The following is a 25,907-nucleotide window of genomic DNA, read 5'->3' as shown; positions in this document are numbered from 1 at the left end:
AAGTTTATTATTAGCTTGAGTAAAAAATAAATATTTTTTTAAAAAAATATTAATAAATCTTAGTTAATCAATATGAATATTTAAATTAATGATGACCAATTAAAAAATTTACCTGAACACAAAACTTGATTACATTAAAGTCCAAGATCCTCCGAGTTGATCTTGAAGTCCTTGTCGAATCTTTATGCCCTTCTTTCAAGTCCCGAGGTGTGAATATGAAATTTGTATAAGATTGCTTAGTTAGGATAATGCCAAATGCCTTTCACGACTTTGATGGTTTAATGACGAACAACATTTGTAAGATAAATTCTCCACTTGAGTTTTCTGCTCCAAGAAATACAGCGACTCAAACCCGAAAGTACATGGACCTGCCATTGTCAACCAGTAATGGGCAAAAATCAGGTCGTGGTTTGTTTACACTTTGTTATATTCTATGTATTCCCACTTGATATCTCACTATCTTGATTAACTTCTGGCTTCCATTGTCAATATATTGCTTGCTCGATCAGGGAAGGAGAAAGAAAAAGTCTTCGGCGATGTTACATTCGCATGCAAGCTAGGGCTATCCTAAAACAGCTCACGTGTTTCTTTATAGAGATAGGTGTTTGCCCTGTGATCCTTTCCTTGAAAAACAAACAAAGAAACTACGAGGAAGCCCATCTCCCGTTATCCAAAGAATACAAAAAAAAAAAAAAATTGAATTCAAAGTTCATAAATTTTTGCAAGACCGATCATAGAGATTTCTAATTGTATATGTTCACTTGAACAAATGGGAACTTAATTATAGAATAAATAGGCCACATCAAATCAAATGTTATATATAATGAACAATGTGCTAGCAGTTATACCTGGGGTAGCATGCAGTACTGAAGACCATGTGATCAAATTCAAAACAACTTGACCTTGTGTGAACATGGTAGGTTTGAAATATTTATATAGGCCGGTGTGGATTTCTATACTTTTTTAAAGTTACGTAAATACTTCAAAGAAACTATATTATTTGACCATGATTGAATTAATGACTGTTGGGAACTCATATTGTTCATTTCTTAGGTAATTAGGTAAAGACTACTTTTGAGGAACTAATTTTTTTTTTCTTTTTAATTTTAAATTCTTTGGAAAAAAACACTAAAAACAATACAAATATGTCAATAACATATTTTTTTTTATTGTTTTTACTATTGTTGATTTATCTCAAAAAAATAAAAATAAAAATAAAAATACAATAAAAAATTGGGTAGGTAACCATGAAGTAATATTGGCCGGTGTGAACTTTTGCTTTTTGCTGGGTTAGCAAAGACTTTATTAGAGAAATGATATTAAAATTACAAGTACAATTATCCACCTAAATGCTACCAAATAGATGTATCTTTCACTTACTTTTCACCGGGAGTTGTTAATGGGGGAAGGGAGACTTGAATATTTGTATCAAATAATTTTCCCCGAAAAAAATATTAACTAGTGAAGGGATGCATGGACTATTTCCCTGAAATCAACTTCAAGTAGTTAGGATTTCTTTGGAAAATTCAAACGCGGATAAATACATTAATGCACAATATTCAAACTTTCGGTGCACGAGTCCATGCATTAGCTTGCGTGGGACTTAGGCCGAGGCGATGTTGGCTTTGGAGCTGATTTGTGCCCCGCAAGGTATCGTTGGTCAGTTTGCTTCACGATTTTGTCTCATTAAGTTCTTGATTCCTAGGAGATATGAGACTTTATGCACCAAACGTACTTTAACTCATAAGGTACGAGAGAGAAGGTTTTGAAATGCAAGTTCTGCGACTGCTACTTTCAGAGACCACGTTTATCTTAATTCCATGACAATCATCATGGGAACTATTACGTGAGGAGATATTCATGAAGGCTATCTGATGTCCTAGAGCTTAAATTCATGTCTATCAATATATATTCATCAATGTACTGTTTTAAGGTTTTTCTTGAAAGTGTACATTTAGTGTGGATAAGCTTCTCTCAAGATCCAACATGTCGGTTTCAGGTCATAAAACCTAAAATAAACTTCATTTTAAATAAAAATATACAGCTACTTGTTTATTAATAATTTAAGAATTTGTATTTTTTTAATGGACATACTTTGAGCATATCAAAGTTGATATATATATATAAAGTGATTTCCTATTTAATTAATACTAAAATCAATTAGATATACTTTAAGCATATCAAGGTTGATATATATATATATATATAAAGTGATTCCCTATTTAATTAATACTAAAATCAATTAGTTTTAGGGTGATATTTTTTTTTTTATAATATTGAGCTAGCGACATATTAGATTGACATCGATCAACCTAAGCTAACTGTTAATTTATGACCCAGGTCATAAGCATGGTTAAAATATGCTAACTCGGTTGACCAACTATCTCTTTGTTTTCCATTCTCCTTCATCTCTCTCATGGAGGGCTTTAGTTGGCTCTAGTTGGACAAGATTGGCTCTAGTTGGACAAGATTTTAGATTTAATTGAAGAATTATTAAAAAAAAATAGACTAAATTGAAAGAAAAAAAATTAGGCTTAGATAGAATGAAAATTATGACTCAACTGAAAAGTTATTATAAATTCAAAGACTCAATTAAACATGGAGGGAAGAGAAGGGTATTTCACATGCATTGCATATACTAGACCATTCATCAAACCTACTCATAACATTCCGAGGCTTGCATTGACAAAGGTCATGAAACATGGTTACATAAAACAAAACAAACATTGATGCATTTTATAGATAATAAGACTTATACAGATGTTGTCAGAATACAAGATTATGAGAAACCTACAAGACATGAATTGTAGTGTATGGAAAAGGATGACCATGTTAAATGGTTGTAGAGAAGACTTGTATGTTATTTCCTTTAATGTTGACTATACTACCCTTAATACAAAGATGGATTTGGTCTAGTTGGATTTAGATTATTGGGATTTTTTTAAACAACTCTAACATTTAATACTCATGATTCTATAATTAAAGCACTTGAGTCAGATCTTTAAATGAGGATTTTTTTTTTTGCTGAAATCAAGCCATAAATATAAGCAAACAAGGCCTTGATTGATTTATATGGGTTAATGTTTTAAGGTTACATTTAGCAACATGGAATAAACACTATATTTTTAATATCTTAACAACATAAAGAAATGTCATTTGCTATGATTTAAAGAGTATTGATGGCAACTACATTTCTGAAGTATGAACAATCATACAATAACTACAACACGCAACAACATTATTTATCCTTCATCCTCATACAACTCCATAACACCTTTATAACAACAACATAAGACAGTAGCAACATAATAGTAGGAGACAGTAGCAACAACAACACAACACATCTATCCTTGTTAGCAACCAATCTTAATTAACTTTAATCATACCAACATCCAGGATTGTAGGGACAAATTACTCTAATAATTACTATTCAGAATGGTAATCAATCATATATGGAAGCCATAATTATGGCAGATCAAAGACAAATAAATAAGGAATCAATAACTATGTCAAAGAAACTAACAACTACTTATCATACATGGAAACTATAGATGTAGTAGATCATGAACAAATCAATCTATATAAATAAGGAATCCTGTAATCATAGAAATAAATAAAGTTACATAAAGGCAATAGTTACTCTTTATATATAAAGAGCATTCCTACATAAAAATCAAACATGGTGATTGGTACATTACCCCATTAATATACATATCATAGGTTCCAAGTGGGTGTTTAAAACCAAACTCAAATATGATGGAAACTTGGACCGCTTTAAAGCCTGTGTTGTTGCCAAAGGTTACCATATATTGATAGACTAGATTACATTGAAATATTCTCTCTAGTTGTCAAGCTAGGAACCATTCAATTAATTATCATTATAACTCTTGTTCATCATTAGCCCCTATAGTAGCTTGATGTGAAAAATATATTTTTGCATGGTTTAATTTTTAAAAACATCTATATAGAACAACCACCAAGAATGACATATCCTTTTCTTCTATAATATGTTTGCAAACTCTAATGTGTGCTCTATGGACTGAAACAAGCATCTTGTGCTTGGTTTGATCGTTTCAGTGCCTTTCTTTTTAAGTGTAATTTCCATTGCAGTTTAGCAAACTCTTGTTTGTTTGTTTTTCATTCTGATTATGGCTCTCGTTCTCATACTTTATGTTGATGATATATTTTTTATAGGAACTATAGATACACTTGTTGCAGGCTTCATTACTCTTCTCGGTCAAGAATTTGTTATGAAGAACTTAGAACCTACTCATCATTTTCTTAACATAAAAATTTCATCGACGACTAATGGACTTCACTTATCACAATCACATTATACCTTTACAATTCTAGAATGTGTTGATATGTTTGACTATAAATCGATGAATAATCACTTGAAGCACAAACTAAAACTTCATCAATTGCACCTATTCTATAAGATGTTAGCTTTTTTCACGGGTTTGTTGGCTCTCTACAGTATCTTATAGTCATTTGACTAGACCTCTTTTTTAATGTTAACTATGTCTCTTAATTCATCCATGCTCTTACAATTGTTCATTTAACAATGGTCACGCTATATCTTACGATATGTTAAATGCACTATTAATAATGGTTAACATTTTATTTCTAATACTAAGCTTTATTTTTCTACCTTTTCAAATGTTGATTGGGTTGGATGTCCTACCATATGACGTTCTACCACTAACTACTGTGTCTTCCTTGGACGTAATCTCATCTCCTAGTATGCCAAGAAACAACATACCATTTCATATTCTAGCACTGAAGTTGAATATCGTGCTATGACCAACACTACCACAGAACTTATATGGTTGACCTATATCCTTCACAATTTGCACATTCTAATTATATCTCCATATGTGCTCTATTATGATAATCTTAATGCTCTTCATATAATGGTCATTCCTGCCTTTCATGCCCGAAGCAAACATATTCAAATTGATTATCATTTTCTATGCGAACATGCAGCTCTTGAAAAACTTATTACACATCATATTCCTACTTCTAATTAGATTACTAATTTGTTTACTAGGCCGATATCCAAAGCTACTCTTCTTCGTTTTTAGGGAAACTTTGCCTCTATCCTCGACAATGTTTGAGAAAGGGTGTTAACAATCATACAACAATGACTGCAAGTAACAACATCAATTCTCCTTCATCCTCATACAGTTCTGTAACACATATACAACATTAATAAAAAATAGCAATAGAAGACAACATCAACACAACAACAAGATATAGTAGTAATAATAGCACATCACCTTTATTCTTGTCAGTAACTAATTAACTCCTATCATACTAATATCAAGGATTGTAGGGACAATTACTTCAACGACTAATATTCAGAATGGTAATCAATCATATATGAAAACCATATTTATGGCAGATTACTGACAAATTAATAAGGAATCAACAACTATCTCAAAGAAACCAACAACTACTTAACATACATGGAAACTACAGCTATGGCAAATTAAAAACAAACCATTCTATATAAATAAAGAATCCTGTAATTATATATAAAAAATAAAGTTACAGAAATTCAATAGTTACCATCATCTACATACTCCTTGTAAGAAAAAGTTAAATCTTCGATTATAAAGAAATCATAGTTGGATGATGTGAGTATCATTTATCACTAATGTATTGCAAGGCTAGCAATGAACAATACTTTATCTTAAGATACTAACATGAATAGATCTTTGGATTTGTTTGTGGAAATAATGGCTAATGATTTAACAACTTTATTATCTAGTTCAGTTAAACAATATATACATGTTAGCTTTGGTTAAAGGAAAATTCGATAGCAAAATTATTTTTAGTTTGGCCTTTGGTATATTATAGGTATTTGGTTAGCTAGAAACAAAATGGTGTTGTTGGAAGATTCTACTGATTATAATATTGTCTTTGAATTAATTTTTTTTTTTTATCACCTGACACTTTAGCTAGAAACAATTAAAGAAAACTACCATTATATAGGAATGAACTTACACAAGCGTTCAGATGGGGTCCCTCTTTGGTCAAATTAGTAAGGCATTTCAGTATTGTTCACTTATTTGTTTTATGGTATATAGCTTATTCTATGTTTTTGTATGTCTCCCTTTTCTTTTTAAATGAAACAGTTGTGTTCTTTTTTTACTTGCTAGTTTGGCCATTGTCTTTATGACACTAGTAAATATTAATAAAATCTTCTCATTTATTATAAAATAAAAAGACCATTCCTCTCCTTCTTGTTTAATTTAGACTTGCTAACATATGGAAGGAATTACAACAATTAAACGGTGTGTAGGGGCTTTTCTCCACCTTATTAGTTCAATTTTTAATGTCATTGAAATTATGATGGAATGCGATTTCTATAAAGACAATGTGTGTAATCAATGAATCTTTAGCATGTTTATAGGGACCTATTTTTCTTTTCTCTCCTTTTCGTATCTCTTTCATTGATTTTTGTGCCTATTTCCTCTTTTTTACATAGAAAGGGTTCCTTTTTAACCCAACTCAATCTTAGTTCATTTATTTCCAATCATTTGTTAAATAAAAATTCAAAATAATTTTTGCAAATCAAGCATGAAATCAATATTAGGATGTTTATCTAACATTGTGAGAGTTCATTATTAAACTAGTTTAATCAAATTATAAAGTCAATTCTCACTCAAGATATTTGTGAATGGTTTGAACTACAAAACAAAAAATATGATCATGCAAAAAAAAAAAAAAGATGAAAAAAAACCATAAGTTTTAATCAAACTATAAAATTAATTCTCAATTAAGATATTTGTGAATGGTATAAAGCAAAAAATAAAAACTATGGCTATGCAAAAAAAAAATATCTAAAAAAAACCATAAGTTAATCGAGACAATAAAATATCTATGCCAATTAGTTTTATTCTTGTCATACACAATAATTTCATTTCAATTAAAGTTGTTGAACACCAAAGAGACACCAAATATATCTGACTGTATATTAGATATAAACCTGTGTTAGTCTAGGCTTTTTTCTTCAATAAATCATAATTTTTCACAAAGAAAAATAGGGCTATTTGCCCATCTAGTAAGGAGCAAAACTAGGATTAGATTAAGATTTGCTTAAGACATAAGATTCTTGAGACTATTTTACAAGATTATAAATATCATATTCTTTTCTATAAGCATAATGTTTTTATAATTATTCCAGCCTAATATGTAATGTCCTTTGGATTGCGTTATTTAAAAAAAACAAAAGGTAATTATTAAGCAAATTGTAGAATGGTGATTATAATAACTATAGTTTATTCATATTTATCATATGCAATGAATAATCAACTTAGCTAATTTTTATATATACAAAAAAAATATTAAACTTAGCTTATCAATTAGGTGACTATATTTTTTTGATAAGCAACATGAAACCTATGAAAGACAATGATAATAATTCAGTGAGGGTCTATTAGGATAAAGTAATAAAGCTAACAGAAAGCAATCGGGAACATAATATATGTCACAAAGGTAGGGAGTTAGTGGCATTGGCCAACAAAATTAGAAACTTGTTGAAAATTCCTTAAAAGAAAAGACTAGAAAAAGAAATACTTAGAAAGATAAGTATGACCTACCAATACCAGGAATTTTATCAAATTAGGTACATTGAATTAGAAACTGGATGCAAGAAAACTATCTGAACAACAGCTTCCCAAACTATAGGAAACACTTAAATCATTAAAATCTATTTCATAGAAAACACACACAAGGTAAAGAGTTGACAAACTTGAATTGCCTCTGAGATCTTGAAGAATCAACTCTTTTTTAGAACAAAATATTATATCACGCCAACCAGTGGCATGCTTTTTTACGCCCTTTATCTTCTAGTTTAGAACAAATAAAATATGGGGGAGAACTCGTAAAGGATCACAAGAAAAGAATTTATGTATAATAAAATCTGAAACGATTGTATTTCTGCTCCTCCCCTCCAGAAGCCGACACACAAACTGCATCCTACAATTCAATCAAAAAATTAAAGCCAAGCAACAAATTCCATGTTTCTGAACATTCTTTGTTTAGCCATGTGGTTTGCCATTAATTACCTATATAAAATCATAAGAGGTGACTATATAAATAAATTAGGTGAAAAAAATCAAAATCTCAAAATATTCATGAGATCTTAGATTCAATATAGCTTCTTGTAAACAAAATCAGAAATTTATTTTTCAATCCGATGTTTAGAGTATGAAATGCATTACAAAAATTAGGGTTTAGAATATGTTAATTAATGATATTTTAGGTACAAAGTGTCTTTTCAATTATTTTCTGTGTTTAGAGTATATTAATCAAAGATATTTCAGGTACAAACTTTCTATTAAATTATATATAAAAAAAATATTTGATGTAGATTAGTGTTAAGAAAAACCTATTGAAAAAAGAAAAAAGCATTTAAAAAAAAAGAAGATAAAAAATTACAAAATAAGTTTCTATAAAAATATCAAACTTAATATACCTAATTAAATAAAAAATATTAACACGCGATGAATGTGGTTATTTTAAAGTTTGGTCTAAAGATTTGGATCACAAATTAAGTATGTTAATCAAAATTAATTCAGGTTAATATAAAATAATACTATTTCAAAATAAAAAGTTAAAACAATATTGTTTTATAAAATAATTTAAAAAATTCAAATTAACTTTTTATATGGTAAATCCATGTAATTTAATTTAAAATCTAATTTGAGCTGTTTTTCATAACATGCTGTAGGGATTACAGTTTGTTGTAGGGATTACAGTTTGTTGATTTTTTTCACTATTTACTTTTTGGCATGGAGGTGTGAGAGTGGGGTGGAGTAGCAAGTTTTTTTTCCTACTAACGCTTCAACCTCAAGCAAAGAAAGGTTTGATGACGCAGAGCTTTCTGACGAAGACAATCGCACGTGTCGTACGTGTTGTCTTGAACATCAACTCGAGTGCACTATCCTACCCGAAGAAAAAAAAAATGTAGCACTACATTAATTACATGAAATTGAAAAAAAAAAAAACCTCTAAAGTCAAAATAAAATAAAATAATCCATGTTGCAGAAGTCCATCTGGGGTAGGGTAGGTTGAGTTATATATAAATAAGTAGGTGGTGTCCATGATAGCCTTGCTATTTGCTTGTCTTTCAAAGAGGAAGAAGAGTCTCATTATCAGCTTTTCTTTCTGTCTTTAAGATCTTAAATTAGTTTTCTACATTTTGGTGTTTGTGATCTTGTGAAAGATGGGAAGGCAACCGTGTTGTGACAAAGTTGGATTGAAGAAAGGCCCTTGGACCGCTGATGAGGATAAGAAACTCATTAACTTCATCCTCGCTAATGGCCAATGTTGCTGGAGAGCTGTTCCTAAGCTTGCAGGTCTCTCCCCATCATTCCTATACTTGAATATCTTTAGTTCTTGCTGCTCTCTCTTCTTTTCTCCTTTATATCTTGATGGCTTTCCTAAGCTGTTCCTAAGCTTGAGTTTTGAAAGACCTCTTATATCTTGATGGCTTTTTTATCCTTAATGAAAGGAAAATGAACGGTTAAAAAGATTTTTCATTTACTTACCATCGCTATATCGTTGTTGTCATTGCAGGATTGTTAAGGTGTGGGAAGAGTTGCAGGCTGAGATGGACAAACTATCTCAGGCCAGATTTGAAGAGAGGTCTTTTATCAGAATATGAAGAGAAAATGGTCATTGATCTTCATGCTCAACTTGGCAACAGGTTGTCTATCTCTTTCAGTCTTCAGCAACTCTTCAGTTACAATCCCTCTTTCCCTCAGCTTGATCTGATCTCCTGCTCAAGCTAAATTTGATCATTCTTCAGCATTAGGCTTTTTTAATTACTTTTTTCTGGTAAAGTTTTGTCTAAAAACAATACTTTCCATGAAAGCTTTGGACCAACTCCAAGCTAAGAAGATTTTCCCATTATTTACTTCAAATAATAATATTCCCATAAGCCAGGATTAATATTCAACTTGCAGTGATCTTCTTGGACTGCAAAACTGTCAAGATTTTGGACTCTGTTCCATTTCATTATTTAGTGCAGTACTTGCATCCACGGAATTGTCAGACTATATATGCAGGCTGTTAATGGGGATTTTGTCAGCCACGAGTACTATTCACTTTACTACTTTTTATAAAAATTGGTCTAAATTTCAAGAAGCATGATGTTCTTATGTAATTATTACTCAAGCTACGCGCTTACTTCTTTGAAATGGGCCACTAACAGTTGGTGTTTGGTGGCCATAAGAAATCACTATGCTTTGAAGTGGTCCCTAATCATCATCATAGAGCTTACTACTACTAATTTTCCACACTTCACCTTTTTTGAACCTTTTGTTCTTAATTTTCTAGATCTAACTTCATTTAATCGTTTTGATTAAGTCTAATACTTGTTTTTTTGCTGCTTAACAGATGGTCTAAGATTGCATCACATCTACCAGGAAGAACTGATAATGAAATCAAGAACCATTGGAATACTCATATCAAGAAGAAGCTAAGGAAAATGGGAATTGATCCTCTCACTCACAAGCCACTCTCTACTGTTGAAACACCTCCTCCACCACCACCACCACAGCAAGATGTTCAAGTGCAGAATAGTATACAAGAACTAGAGCAGCAAGCTGGACGACAGTCTAGCTCCATCAATGACATATCTGAACTGGGCCAAAATAATGAACCTGAGACATCATTAAAATCAGCTAGAACTCAAGATGAAGAGAATAACATTGGTAGCACATATGACACAATGGAGCGAATGAATGGTTTTTGCATAGATGAAGTTCCACTAATTGAACCCCATGAAATGTTTGTCCCTGGACCTTATCCTTCATCAACCTCAACCTCTTCATCATCATCGTCATCGTCGTCATCATCTTCTTCTTCTTCGTATGGTTCAAACAATATCCTTGATGAGTTGCTATTGCCAGATTTTGAGTGGCCTATCAACAATGTCGACATTGGCTTGTGGGATGATGACTTGAGTAGTTGGGATTTGCTAATCAGTGATGTGGACAGTGACAGGAAGCAAGCAACCATGTCTGATCCTTTTCTCAATCAGTGCCCAAGAATGGCATTGGATCAAGATTATTGGACTTATGGGCTCTTGTGATCATTTGGAAAAAGAAAAAGAAAAAGAAAAAGAAAAATCATGTGGGGCTTGTTCGTAATTTGGTCATTAGTTGTGATAGAAAATAAAAAATTCAAGAAACCGGCAAAACCCAATCTTTGAGTTAGGTTTACTTTTTTATTTTAAAACAATATTTTAGTGAAAATAATAATAATCATTATTGAACTTTTATTTATGAAAGAAATATATTGGGTTGTCATTCTTTTTCCCACTTGTGTACTTGGGATTGTCATCCCTTTTCGTCTTGTATATTGTGGTCCTGTGGGCTTCATTTTTCCTTTATTTATATTAAAGAATTTCACAAAACAAAATAAAAAATCCTTTGTTTATATTTTAGTTAATTTGCTTGTCTATCCTCTTTACTATAATCTTTTTTTAGTGTATTTAATAATATGGTATATAGTTTTTTTAAAAAAATATCTTTGAATTGAAAATATGTAAAATATTTTTTTTTTATTTTTGACATTAAAAGTACATTAAAAATTAATTTAATATTTTTAAAAATAAAAAACATTTAATAAACAAAATAAAAGCTAGTTGCTCTAGACACTTAGTGTATTTTTGTGGTCATGTTATGTTTTTTAATTAATTTTTGTTTAAATTAATTTTTTATATTATTTTAAAATGTTGGTGTTGGAAATAAATTTTAAAAAATAAAATAATATTATTTTTATATAAAATAATATTTTTAAAAACAATCACTCAAGCAACTTCAAATATTATCCTAGTACGGACGTGCAGCTATGATGTTAATTAATACAATAATACTGAAACAATTACACCCAGTCTAGTGATGTTTCCTACGGTGAACACGTTACGTCGATGGTGGGTTTTTTTTTTTTTTCCCAAATCTCTATAACCTCTTTTTTAAAGTCTTTTTTCATGATATACACACCTGGCATATATTATGGTGACACTTTTTTTTTTTTCCCCAAATCTCTATAACCTCTTTTTTAAAGAATGATTAAGCACCTTGAAATTATATATGAAAAAGAGTATAAGAACAAAAGTGTATGGGAGAATAAGAATGCCTGTTGAAATTTACAGCCATTAAAAGGGTGGAAGCTGGCATGCCATATCTCTTTAATGTGTTCCCTCCTGTGTCTCCATTTTTTACACCACAAAGGGAAGTCAAGGCAATACAAGTGTTTTGTTAAAACAAAAAAAAAACAACTCGAGACTAGTATTATTGATTTGATTGGAGTTAATAAATTTAAATAATTTAGATGATATGAAAAAAAGAAAAAAAAGGTTAAAATAATCGATTTAAATATAATATTTAAATTTATAATGTTATGTCTTCTAATAGATGATTTATCTAGAGTTTAATAAAAGTTTTTCTTAGTAATTTTTATTTTATTTTATCAGGTTAAAATCTAGTAATTTTAATGCCAACACAAAAATAAAATAAAGTAGTTTTTTTTATCTAACACCATAAATACATCTTTTAAGTTTATAATTTTGCATATTAAAATAGATAAAATAATTTTTTTGTATTTTTAAAATATAGGTTAAATTCCTTTGGAAGTTTACAAACTTATTATAAAATCTATGAAATATATTTTTAAAAACATGTCAAAGTATTTTAAAAACCAAGACATGCCCAATCACGTCAAACCTTAAAAATAGATATTTTTGGCCTTTGAAATATGTATTTCTTTTATCCCAACAAGTCACAATATCATACAATAACAAGTTTAAATCCAAAAAAAACTAACAAAAGATAATCAAAACATCAAAATTAAGTATGAGGTATCAATCCAAAAATTATCAACTTAAAACATCCTATATGTTCATATAACATAAATTCAAAACTGGTTTTCTAAACTCATTTTGTGTATAAACAAATCTAAAATAAAAACCTTTGCTTTAATATGCATAGCCTAAGCTAAATAAAAACTAAAATGACATTATATATATATATATATAAAGTTTAAACACCAACTTTAATATATCAAAAATATAAAAGGACTTCAAAAAAAATCATTAAATAAAAAAAAAATATCAACAAAGAGATGAATATAACATCATTTGTTAAGCATTTCAAACCTTTTTTTTCATGTTTATAAACATAAATATAGAACATAATATATATAAAAACAACAAAGTAAGCTATAAAAGACCTACTTTTGGATTAAATAAGGTATACTTAGAACAACTACATTCTCTTGGTTTTTTTTTGAAAAATTTTGTCTTTCACAAACCTGCAAAATTTAAAAAAATCTTTGTTTAAACTTTTGGACCTCTACACATATATTTTTTATTGATATCTCTCTCTCTCTCTCTCTTTCTCTTATCTTTTTTTCCTCCCATGTTTATATATATATATATATCTTAACGATAATATTTATAGCGTTTTAAGAGGTATTAAATTTATTTTTGACTTCTTAATATTCAGGAAAGTATTATAAACCCGTGATAAGAACCCATTAAAGAACTTTTATGTGTGAATACACAAAAATAAATTAGTTTTCACACAATAATTTCATTATTAAGGTTGACTAAGTTACCCATTTTTAGGCTTTTGTTAGAGTAATTATGACATCATCATTACTTGATACCACCAAAAGCTAGTAAAGAGGATGAACACCTTTATTTGAATTCAACCTTGCTCAATTTTGAACTCAGTAGTGCCATATTCATTCATTTGATATTGTCAACTTAATCAATCAAAACTGTTGAAACATAGATGCCTAGGTGACAAACAATGTGTCAATCACATTGTTTTTATTAGGTTCGAATGACATCTTATTTAGGGTTTTAATTTGAGATTGATAACTTTTAATCGAGTCTCTATTCTTTAAATTTTATTTAATTACACCATAATCACCTTTCAAATTGACCCTTGTCAAACTCAATTGTCGACCTCAAAGTTGATCGCTATTTTTATTTTAGTTATTGGTTATAAATTTGTGTATTTCAACCCTTAATTAACCTACAAACTTTTAATTTTTTCAATTCAAACCTTGATTTGGTCGATTTTAGCCCCTACATTCTTATGTATTTTTCAGTTTGATTCTTAGTTTTAAATATCTTCCATTAAGTCCTTAATTATCCGTAAAACTTCAATATTTATACAATTAAGCATCTGATTTGATCAAATTATCTCTTAAATCACAATTCGGTTCCTAGACTTTAATTTTTTCAACTTAAAGTCTAAATTGACTTTAAAAATCAATTTTTTTCTTGCAATTAACCCCTCAATAAATTTAATTAATCTTGAAAAATTCTAATTGAGTTATTGAACATCCAATTGTTAATTTCCCTCCTCAAATTGATTTTTTCTTTGCCAATAGAGTCTTTATCAATTGAAAATACACTATCAAAATTTTCAATCTTGTACATTTTGATCTTCTTCAACTAGTCTTCACCCATTTTCTTAGTGTTCTAGTATATTTTTCTTACTAATATACTTTTATGATTTTCTTCCAATATTTTTTCAATTTTTTGTATTTTCTTTTTTCTCTTTTCTTTTTTTTTTTCTATTTATGTTAGGCCGTATAATTGGTAACAACAACTAGTATAGTCGTTGCAAGCCATTGTGAGTTTAATCAAAAAATATAATTTAATAAATAATTTATTTTTTATTTTTTCAATATATAAGCATAAACAATCATTAGATACAAAAAAAATAAAAAATAATGTTTTAATCATAAGAAATAGTATTTTATTTTTAATTTGTTTTAAATGAATTATTTTTTATATTAAATGGATTAACAATTACAATAATATTGAAACAATAAATTATGGTGATATGTAAGTTTAATTACTATTAATACTCATATAACAATTACTAGTTATTATATTATTGTTATTGTCAAAAAACCATCTTAACCTAAAATTTTAAGGTATTAGGTGATGTCTCAAAATATATTTTATATTATTCTCCAACACTCCCCCTCAAGTAAAAGCTTTTTAGACTTAAAACTTGCATAAACCTATATTACTTTGTGCTTGATTTTTATTAAGATAAATGGAGGCGGTGATTTGAACTTATAACTACTTAATCATGAAAGCTTTGATACTATGTCAAAAAACTATTTCAATCTAAATACTTAAATTATTAGGCGAGTTCCCAATTTATATTATTCTCTAATAGTTATTAGCTTTTATGAGTTTATTGAAATAAAAGTAGTGCAATGTGATTTCTCTAACACTAAACTAGTATCAAGCTGGTTAAGCTGGTTGAGATTTTGCTGATTAGAATTATTATTATTTTTCATGTAAGATATTGTGATGATTATCTTTTAATATTCTATCTGTTTATTAAATGGAAGAACAATTATATTAATAGTAATACAATTAGTTATTGTGATATTAAATAAATTTTCACTATTATTTATACTTACTAAAATCATTACCGGCCATTGCATGGTTGTTACTAACTCTCATAAGTTTCTTTAAAAAATAAATTATATTTCAATAATTAATTTATTATTTATTGTCATTTTATATAAGCATAAACATTCTTGAACATTTACATGAGAGAAGATATATAATAAAAAAGTGTTTTAAAAGATTTCAAATACAATTCACTTTCAAGAGTATTCACATATATTCATGCACTGCGAGTACATATTTGCATATAGTCCTTTAAAGCATCAAGAAATACTTTTAGAAGAAATACATCTATGATCTATTTTTCTATTGATATAATTTTATTTATCCTACTTTATTATATTATTTTTCTATTAATAGCTTCTAATTAATTTTTCCAACAATGAGCTCTTATTCCCTTAAAATGTCATGTATATATCACAAAAAATAAATTCATTTAAAATAAATGATCGTATTTAAAAGATTTAAATAATAATTTTTTAGAATTAAAGTTAATATATTACAGTATCGAAATTTATCAAGCTTCGATGAAGGTTGATGAAGGTTACTTGAACAAATTAAAATATTTCTTAGTGAACAAATTATTTAACTAAATTCTACTTTGTCACAATATTTGACCTTAACTAAAAAAATGCATTATTGAATACTTGGTAATGCAATCAATATCAACTATACAAATTGACCCCGCAATTTGGTCAGCAAAGTACGCGCAGATCACACGAGTTGGAGGGATTAGCTTTGGTTAATCGAAAGACAATTAATAGATTCGATCGTTTGGTATCCAATTATTTTTAAAATTGTATTTTATACTTGAAATAATATATTTTTTATTTTTTAAAATTTTTTAAAAATTAAAATATTAATACACTTTCCACCCACAAATATAAATGAGTCTAAGTTACTCAATTACATCAAAATCTCTTAATCTTTGGCTCGATTATAATACTGTTAGAAATTTATTTTTAATATCAGAATATTAATCTATATAATAATACATCTCAGCATCCGTTATTTAAACAATATAAAATACGTTTCGCCATTTATTTATTTTTGGTTGAGTGAATATGTTTTGCCAAAGTTTATGCAAATGTGTAACCATAGGACTCTCTCAAATGGTGTGAGACTAGGTTTTATTTTACTATTTCCTTTTTGCGGGGAGCCATGGTGCACGCCATGTCGAGACTAAGCAAGCTTGCATGGGGGAGATGGACGTTTTGCTATCATATATAGGATCATGTGGACTTTGTCAAGGAATTAAGCAGGCAGAGATGGCAACACTTCATTAATCTCACAACCGTTTTATTGAACAGTTAAACTCTAAGAAAATAATTACGACTGGGTTTTTTTAATGTAATTATGTCATGTACGTGCCAAAAGAAGAACTCACGTATCACTTTCCTTAAGATTTTTAAAATCAACTAACCTCTAAAACATGGAATCTATCAAACTACAGGGTCCATGATAATCTGTTTGCCTTTTAAATCAATGATTTCTTGTTTAACAACTTGACAAGGACTTGTGTTAGTAACCAATTGAAAAAGGAAAAAAAGAAGAAGAAGAGAAGCTTGCTTGATCAATTCTATGGATTTTAATGCACGTCAACTCTTACACTACTTCCGAGGAAAGCTTCGTGTATACCAGGACAGACCATTGGCAGTTTAAACTGTAATTTAAGTGTCTTAATTAATGTTTATGTTCCTCTCAAAATCACTTGCCTTTACTTCAAAAGATTTTATATATATATCTGCCTTTACTTGGCAAGGATTCTAAAGATTGCTTTGTCGTGCAAGTTAAAACCGTATACTACTAGTAACAATGACTAGGGTCCAACCGTACGTAATGTGAAAAAATAATTGGATTCCTAGATAAACACAATAAGGCCGTATGAATAAAAATAATATATAGTAGCAATAGACGTTCATGTGATAATTTATCTTTTTTTTTTGCATAGAAAAGAAGAAAAGATCATGGGACTTGTGACGGAGACCTATTCTTATTGCTTGATGCCTTAAACGTTTATTATACATATAAATCAAATAATATGCACATATGTTCGAAGTTCCATGAAATATCGAGTAAGAAAAATATACGCAACTCAATTTGTTTTCAGATTTATGCACACATAAGATTGTATTTTTTTTTTGTCTTATTATAATTTTGGGACCCTGGAATTTCCCTAATTTTCAAAAGTTTTTTCCATGTAGAAAAATCCAAAAACAATTCATTTTAAAAAAATTAAGATTCTTTTTGGTCCACAAACATGCAATTTAGAGGTATTATTGAAGAAAATAAAAAAAGGTTGAAATCAGTTATAATTGCATAAATTAGAAAATCAAAGGTCAAAACAGAAAAGAAATAAAAGTTCAGAAGCTCGGTTAAATCAATTAAGGATTTAATTGAGGAGAAAAACTAGAATTAAAGGCAATATTGGCTAATTTTACAAGCCAATGACCAAAATAAAAGAAATAGAAAATTTTAGGATTTTAGTTAATTTAATTAGAAACTTAATTGAAGAGAAATTTAATTTTTAAGGTTGATTTGATAGAAATTGCACAAATTGAAGAGCTAATGTTGAAAATGTAAAAGATACTAATGTTAAGGGACTAATTTGAGCTCAATTAGGGTCTTAACTATAAAGAAAATTTATTTTTAAGGTCAATTTGATCAAAATTGCACGAATTGAATAGACAAGGATAAAATTTTAAAAGAAATCAATATTAAAGGATTGATTTGAGTTCAATCAGGTACTTAATTGAAGAAAATTTATTTTTAAGATTATTTTGACTAAAACTACACAAATTACAGAGCCAAGTACATATGTGTAAAAGGCACCAATAATAAGGGACTGATTTGAGTTCAATTAGGACTTAATTGTAGATAATTTATTTTTAAGGTCAGTTTGACCAAAATTACACAAATTGAAGAGATAACGATGAAAGTGTAAAATGCACCAATATTGAAAGATTAATTTGAGTTTAGTCAGGTATTTAATTGAAGATAGTTTATTTTTAAGATCAATTTGACCAAAATTGCACAAATTAGAGAGTCAATGATGAATGTGTAAATGGAGCCAATATTAAGGGATTGATGTAAGTTCAATCAGCAACTTAATTAAAGAAAAAATATTTTTAAGGTCAATTTGACCAAAATTTTATAAATTGAAGAGATTAAGATAAAAGTGTAAAAGGTGTCAATATTAAAGGATTGATTGGAGTTCAATTAAAGGCTCAATTGGAATAAATATTGATTTTAAAGATTAATTTGACCAAAACTAAATGAATTGAAAAGTCAAAGACTAAAGTGTAAAAGACACTAATATACAAAAACAACTTTGAGTTCAATTAGGAATAGAATTAAAAGAAAAATCATGATAGATGGTGAATTTGACAAAAATTAGAACAATTACAATACAAGGACCAAATTGAAAAGAAAAAAGGATTAAATAAAAAGATGTGTTTTGACTAAAATGATGCTATCTCGCATAAGATAACAGTACAAAGAAATAAATATATGCCAAAATGACGTCATTTTGGCTTGCCTAATGGTCTTCTTACCCTTAGCGTGCATAACATTAAACGCCTTTTTTTTCATGTTTTTTTGCCTGACTTTCAATCTTTTATTATCTCTTTTATAGAAATATTAATAAGAAAGAGTCATACCATACTCTTCCTCTAAACTTGTATTACATTTTCATCCTAAAACTATTGTCCTAGTGTGTCGATAAAAAATGAGTGTTAAAGAGGTTAACTTGAGCATGATGGAACAAAGTGTTTAACAATGGTGGATGATCAATATCAACCCAAGAGGTTTAATGAACGAATATGCTCCACCTAGCAAGGTTCTAAGACCTTTTATATTGCCTTTAAATATAGGTACATGATAAAAGAGGGGAAAAGGTCTAGAGAGAGACTTTGAATTTGAGAGAGAGATAAATGTTAAAAGAGATTTGAGCTTTAACAACTCATCCAGAAGATAGAGGGGAGTGATAAGAGAAGGAAAAGAAAGATAGATAAAAAAAAAAATTAAAGAAGGGAGAAACGAACCCATAACACAAAAAATCTAAACTTATGGGAGACAAAATTAGGTTTTCATGTCTCCAAACCAATTTGGTTCAAACTAGTAAGCCTTAAAGGTAATAAAGGGCTGAGAAAGGAAGAATAATAATAAAAAAAAAAGAATCTCAAACCAAAATTAAGAATCAAACCCTAATCTAAAGAGAGAAAATGACCAAAACGGCTCTTCATCGTCGGCCATCCATCGCGACAACCACCATAAACCATCACAATATCTCTTCACTCAACTAGGGTCACCTTAAAGGTACTTCATAACCTCTCTTTATTTTTCTTTTTTTAATTTGTTTTGAAAAAAAAGTGTGTAAAAAAACCCTTTTGACTATAAATGCATGAAAAAAAAAAGTGTTGGTAGACTTAGTTAATTTTTACTTAGACATTATGTTGTTTTGATCATATAAAATAATAAAAAGTGCTTATATATGTGTTTGGTTTCCTTTAGAAAATGCATGAAGGAAAATTCTAATTTTAGATTTTTAGGGTTTATTTTCCTTTTCATCTTAAGAAAATAAAAAATATTAAAAATAAAAAAAAATCATAATAAATTTCATGAATTTATGCATAAAAGAAAACCAAAACTTGTTTTTTAGTTAACTTGTAACCCAAACTTGGAAAGATAAAATTTAAATTTTTGAGATGAGATTTGTTTTTGATTTGGCATGTCTTCTTAATTATGTGTAAGAAAGTTATTATGCTTAAATAAACAATATATGACATGAGATTTATTATTTATTAGGATTAAATTGTTATCTTAGTTTTTATTCTTGTTGTAGTTATCTATGTTTACATGATCATACACTTTTTTTAAAATATATGTTTTAAATTTCATGCATCGTGATCCTATAAAAAAAGTATTTTGCCTTCATGTGGGTTTTGATCCTTTTTTTTTTGTATTTTATTCCACAAAAAGAAAAAAATACTTCTTGCATATTTTAACATTTTATATATAAAGTTTTTGGCATATTCACAAAAATAGATAACAAGTTTAAAAGCTCATTAGGACTTAGCCTAAATGAAATTTGATTGATATACCTAACTTTTCAAGAAATCTAACCTTTTTTTCTAAAACAATAAATAAATAATTGCTTTTCACTTTTAACTTTTAGAGTAAATAGAGTCATAATGAGTCATTACTTTTAATATTAAGAGGAGTAATACATTCTTAAATTTTCAACAAATAAAATTTTTCATTGAAGTTATACTCATAAATATTTATTTTTATTGATATTCATTGATGTCAAAATTGAAGATTTTATTTTTACTATTTATTTACGCTAGAATTAGAAATATTAAATCTTTGTTATGTAATATTCACCAATACCAAAATTAAAAATATTATTTTAAGTTTAATATTTTCTACGTAATTCTCACTAATACTAGAATTGATAGTATTGTTTTTAGCATAGTATGCAATGATGCTAAAGTCAGGAATATTAAAAAAAAAATCATACAATACTTATCAATGTCAGAATTGAAAGTATTATCCTCGATCCAATATTCATTGACACTAGAGTCATGAATATTTTATAAATAAACCATCAGTAGTATAACACAATAAACCATTAGTAATTTAAAACAAAATCAACAATGTAGCTTACTTCACATAGGATGTTTTAGGGGTGATAGCATTAGCTTTCTAGCATAACATGTTATTTACCATAAAATTTATGTTGACTAGTTAGGTCATAATACTAGATAACGACTTTTTTTCACTAAGTTATAACCTTTCCCTTCTAAGAACCAAATATCGGTTCTTTTTTGTTTTAAGACCCTTTCCTTATATTTAAAAAAAAAAGGGTTGGTCATTGTGATGTCCAGGGCGAAACTTTTGATTTATTACTTGTATACTATACAATTTTTTTTTTTAAGTATAGGATTCAAGTAAATGACAGATAATTTATTATAAAGGTATTAAACTAGGTAAATAGTAAGAGTCATAAGCTCTAAAAGAAAAGAAATCATTGTTTGTGTAAATTTAACTAGTTTTATAACCTATGCTCCATTGCAAGCCAAGTAAAAAAATGTTCAATATAAAAAAAGAATGCTAAGAAAAACAAATATTAGTCGATAATCATTGGTTCAATTTTTAATTTAAACAATATGATTAAAACAATACAATGATTGTCACACTAGGACATCGTAGCGACTGATTGAAAAAATAATCTCAATTAGAAAAGGAACAAATATTTGACATCTTGTTCTTTTAGGAAAAACTATATTATTCAAGGAGTCGTCACCTAGTATTATAGTCACTATGAACCCTAACTAGTCAACATAGATTCTATGGTACGGGACTAATTATGCAAAAGAAAAAATGTTATCACCCTTAAGCGTCCTATCTAAAGCAAGTTGCATTACTGGTTTTGTCTAAAATTACTAAGAATTTATTCTTATTTTTTTTTTATTCTTCCTTTCATGTTCCTGACTTTAGCATTAGTGAACAATTCCTACAAATATTTTCAACTCTAGCGTTAGTGAATATTTTGGTAAAAAATAAATTTGAAGAAAAAAAATTTTATGTCATTTTTTCTTGTTTATCCTTTATTATTATTTGCCCTTTTTAGATAGAAAAAAAAATTGCACAATATATTTATGATTAACAGTAATAATCCACAGATTGAGTACATCTATAAAAATTAAAAACACAAAGAAAAAATAAAATAAAATATGAGGGGCCTACAAATAAATCAACAAAGGCCCTAAATATTTTTGAAATTTTTTGTTATAAAAAAGGGGGTTTTTTAGTTAAATATCAAATTAGAATGGGTATAAAAATTGTGGTTAAGGTATAAGGGTGTGTTTTGTCAAGCACACCCTTAGCAAACACAGTTTGGGTTGGTTAGGCCTAAAGCCCAGACCCGGCCCACTCTTTTTTATTTTTGGGATGGATCTAGCCCAGTCATGCATGAAATGTTGATGCATGTATGCAATAATAACTAGCTAATTATTTTAGAAAAGAAGGAAGGAAACTTACGTAGGCGTGCAGCTACTGGAAGTGAAGTCCAGGGAGATTAAGCTAAAAAAAAGGGTTGAGGGGATGACAGCTAATATAGGGTTCGTTGCCCCTCCCCCTCTTTTTTTTTATGTTTTTCTCTTTAAGGGTTTCTGGTAATGGTTTTCTTTTAGGGTCTCTTCTTTTAAGATTTTTTTCTAATCCTCCTCCCCTTCTATATACACTAAGATTAGTATTTATAGTACAAGAGTCTCATCACTTGTACGAAGTAAAGTCTCATTCAAACTCATTCTTTTTTTTGAAATTCGAATTAAAATCGAATTCGAAAGTAAGGATTATCTTAAAGGTAAAGATTATTTTGAAGAATATAAGGATTATCTTGAAAGTAACGATTATCTTTGAAGAAGGTCTATCATCATCGTGAAGATAAGGATTATCTTGAAAGTAAGGATTATCTTGAAGAAGGTAAGGAAGAATTATCTTGAAGGTAAAAATTATTTTAAAGGAAAAGATAGAATGACAAAAGCACATTATAGTTTCTACTTTCCGTACAAGATGACAAATTATTTTTTTATTTTATATTTTAAACCTCGTAAAAATAAAATTAAAATCAGTAGGCAAAAATTGGGTTATAACAATAATAATAAATAAATAGACAGAGAAACTAATGACTTTGATCATGAACCCGAGACTAATCTTGTATAAAACAAACAGAAAAATATAATAAAGCAAATACCTAGAAAAAGGTTAAAAAAAACATTAGCTCCTAAAAAGAACAAAAAAAAAAATTAAGACAACCCAGCAAACCTCCTAAAACCAGTCTAATATTTAAAATTCACAATTAGTGAAATTCTTGAACCGAGTTCAATTAAAAATCTTAATTTCGAACCAATTTGATTTTAACTAATGATGTCATGAAATAAATTAATTTAAAAAATTTGTTAAAGAAAAAAAAGATAGCAATAAAAAAATAAATAAGAATCAAATTGAAAGAAAAAACTTTATAGAGGATGGAATTGTAAAAAAAAAAACTATAAAAATATTTCCAAACAAAATAAATAGTAATTAAAAGAAGGAGTATTAAATTTGAAAAAAAAAAAAAAAAACATATGAAAGGGGAGTGGGGGGGGAAATTGGAAAACAATAATTTTATAGCTTATTAAAAAATAGGGATGAAATTGAAAGATTAAAAATTAAAAGAAATAAAATTAAAAAATATTTATAATTTCATGACTTATTAAAATAAGAAATAGCAGTTAAAAAGATAAAAACTTTGTATGAATAGGAAATAAATTGTTGGTGTTGGTTTGATTTTTGGAAGGGATTAATATAAAATTCAAGAGTAAAAAAGAGAAAAAAATTATAAGTATCAAAATTGATTTATATTAAGAATACATCGAGAATGGTGATGCCTTTCAAATGATGTCCCATTAAGTAACATTTGATAGCCATACAATTTATGTGTTGCCCAAATAACTCGAGCCAACTACATGATGTGATTGAAATTTGAGCCAAAAAATTTTTATCCTTTTTAATTTTTACCACATGATACTTCCATGATTGATTTTAAAAAAAATATGTGTTCCACTGTACACTATTTTTTAAGATATCCTTAAGATGAGATCCAAACATAAGAGAGTTACTTTTCTCATAAAAATAGTTATTAAATAATTTTTTTATAATATTTTTTAGAGAGAAACATGAAATAATTGAAACATGTATTTTTCTTGTTTTACACATGGAATTGATTTATCACAAACAATAATTAAGATAAATTTATTTGTTAGTCAAATAGGTACACATCAAAGTCATTTTATGACTGATTAGTAAAGGAAAAAAAAAAGGAAACTCAATTTCCACATGAATGACAAGGAAAACGTGGAAATGGAATTACAACATTGAATTCAAATCCTCTCTCTTTCTAACATTGCATGGGGAAATTATTACTTTGCCACAACTAATTACATTGTAAATTATAACAGTAATTTGCAGTGTTTTTTTTTTTGCATTTTTTTCCAATTTTCTTCTTTTTTTCATTTTTTTGTCATTTTTTTCTTTTAAAAAAATTACTTTTTTTTTTTAACTTTCCTTTGGTTTCTTTTTTTTTTTCATTTATTTTTTAAAATTATTTTTGTTAATTTTACTTTTTAAATGTTTAGCTAGTTAAAAATTTTGCTTTGTAATTTTTTTAAAAAAATACTATGGATTTTTACAGTGTTTTTCCACATAATTTTTTTATTTTATTTTTTAAAATTATATTTATCAATTTTTTTTTAATTTGAGCTAATTGAGAATTTATTTTTATAATTTTTTTAAACATGGTTGATTGGTACAATGTTTCTCTGCATGCTTTTTTTTATTTTTTTTATTTTCTTCAAAATTATCTTCTTTTATTTTATTTTTTAATATTAAATTAGTTAAAAATTACAGTTACAATATTCGAGGAAAACACTATAACTTTCCTCGCAAATTACTATAGATTTCTATAATGTTTTTTTCTCACATGTTGAGCTAAGAATATTGGATCTGGCAATATACCACACATATAAGTTCTTAGGTTTAACGTGTGGTTGAGTGTAAGATATTGGGTTTAACTACTTGTCAAAATTATATGTATTTAGATTTAACGAGTAGTTGAGTATAAGGATGTTGGGTTCAGTGAGTGCGTTCTTATGAGAAATTCTTTCTTCATCAACAATCAACATACACATAGAAAGACATAAAGAGGATGATTGGAATGTTATATAGCGTATAAAATCTATTTTACTAAGTTAATTGAGTCCACATATCCATTATTATTATCAATTTTAGTCCTTCGAAGTAAAACAACTTGTGATTTATTGCAAAATGCTCTAAAAAGTGAATTTTTTTTTCCATCCCCACAATGTCACCATCATAAAATTCCTATCCTTAAAATCTTTGAAATATACACACAAGCTACATTATTATATGCATGCAATATCAATTCCAAGCAAGCTTTTACATATTATTATCAAACTTGTTGTTTTACCCAAACAAAAATAGATAGATTCACATCAGAATTAAACAAAAATTAACAATTTTATTCTTTACAACTTGTTTGAAATTTGAATCAAAATATTAGAAGAAAAACATAACGTCTTAGCTATAAGAACTACTATTCTTAAATTTATATGTTGAATGTTTCATATGTGTAGTGCAATAATTAAAATTGATATTAATGCATTTTTCTATCACAATTTATGGTAAATTTTGTTCTATCAAAGAAGAAAATATGACTCGGTTTTTGGTAATGTTATTTGAATTGTTATGAAAATTTAAGATTTTAAGTAAATATCTGTCACGACCCGAATCCCGAGTCCATGACCGGCAACGCAGGAGCAGTGTCGAAAGGACACCCCACCTACGCTAAGCCTCAAAACAGACGTATCAAAAGAATAAT

At 28.0% G+C, this 25,907-nt stretch overlaps 1 protein-coding gene across 1 annotated transcript; it reads left to right on the top strand.

The window, feature by feature from the left end:
- The first annotated feature begins 9,101 nt into the window (after nucleotides 1-9,101).
- On the top strand, nucleotides 9,102-11,336 carry LOC105112979 (protein ODORANT1-like). Its single transcript, XM_011008933.1, has 3 exons — nucleotides 9,102-9,368; nucleotides 9,589-9,718; nucleotides 10,411-11,336. The coding sequence occupies exons 1-3, from the start codon at nucleotides 9,236-9,238 to the stop codon at nucleotides 11,105-11,107; spliced, it is 960 nt and encodes a 319-aa protein (XP_011007235.1). The 5' UTR covers nucleotides 9,102-9,235; the 3' UTR covers nucleotides 11,108-11,336.
- Nucleotides 11,337-25,907: the final 14,571 nt, after the last annotated feature.

This window comes from Populus euphratica, unplaced genomic scaffold (genome assembly GCF_000495115.2).
Source record: "Populus euphratica unplaced genomic scaffold, PopEup_1.0 scaffold381.1, whole genome shotgun sequence".
NCBI lineage: Eukaryota > Viridiplantae > Streptophyta > Magnoliopsida > Malpighiales > Salicaceae > Populus > Populus euphratica.
This window is presented reverse-complemented; position numbering and strand designations above follow the sequence as displayed.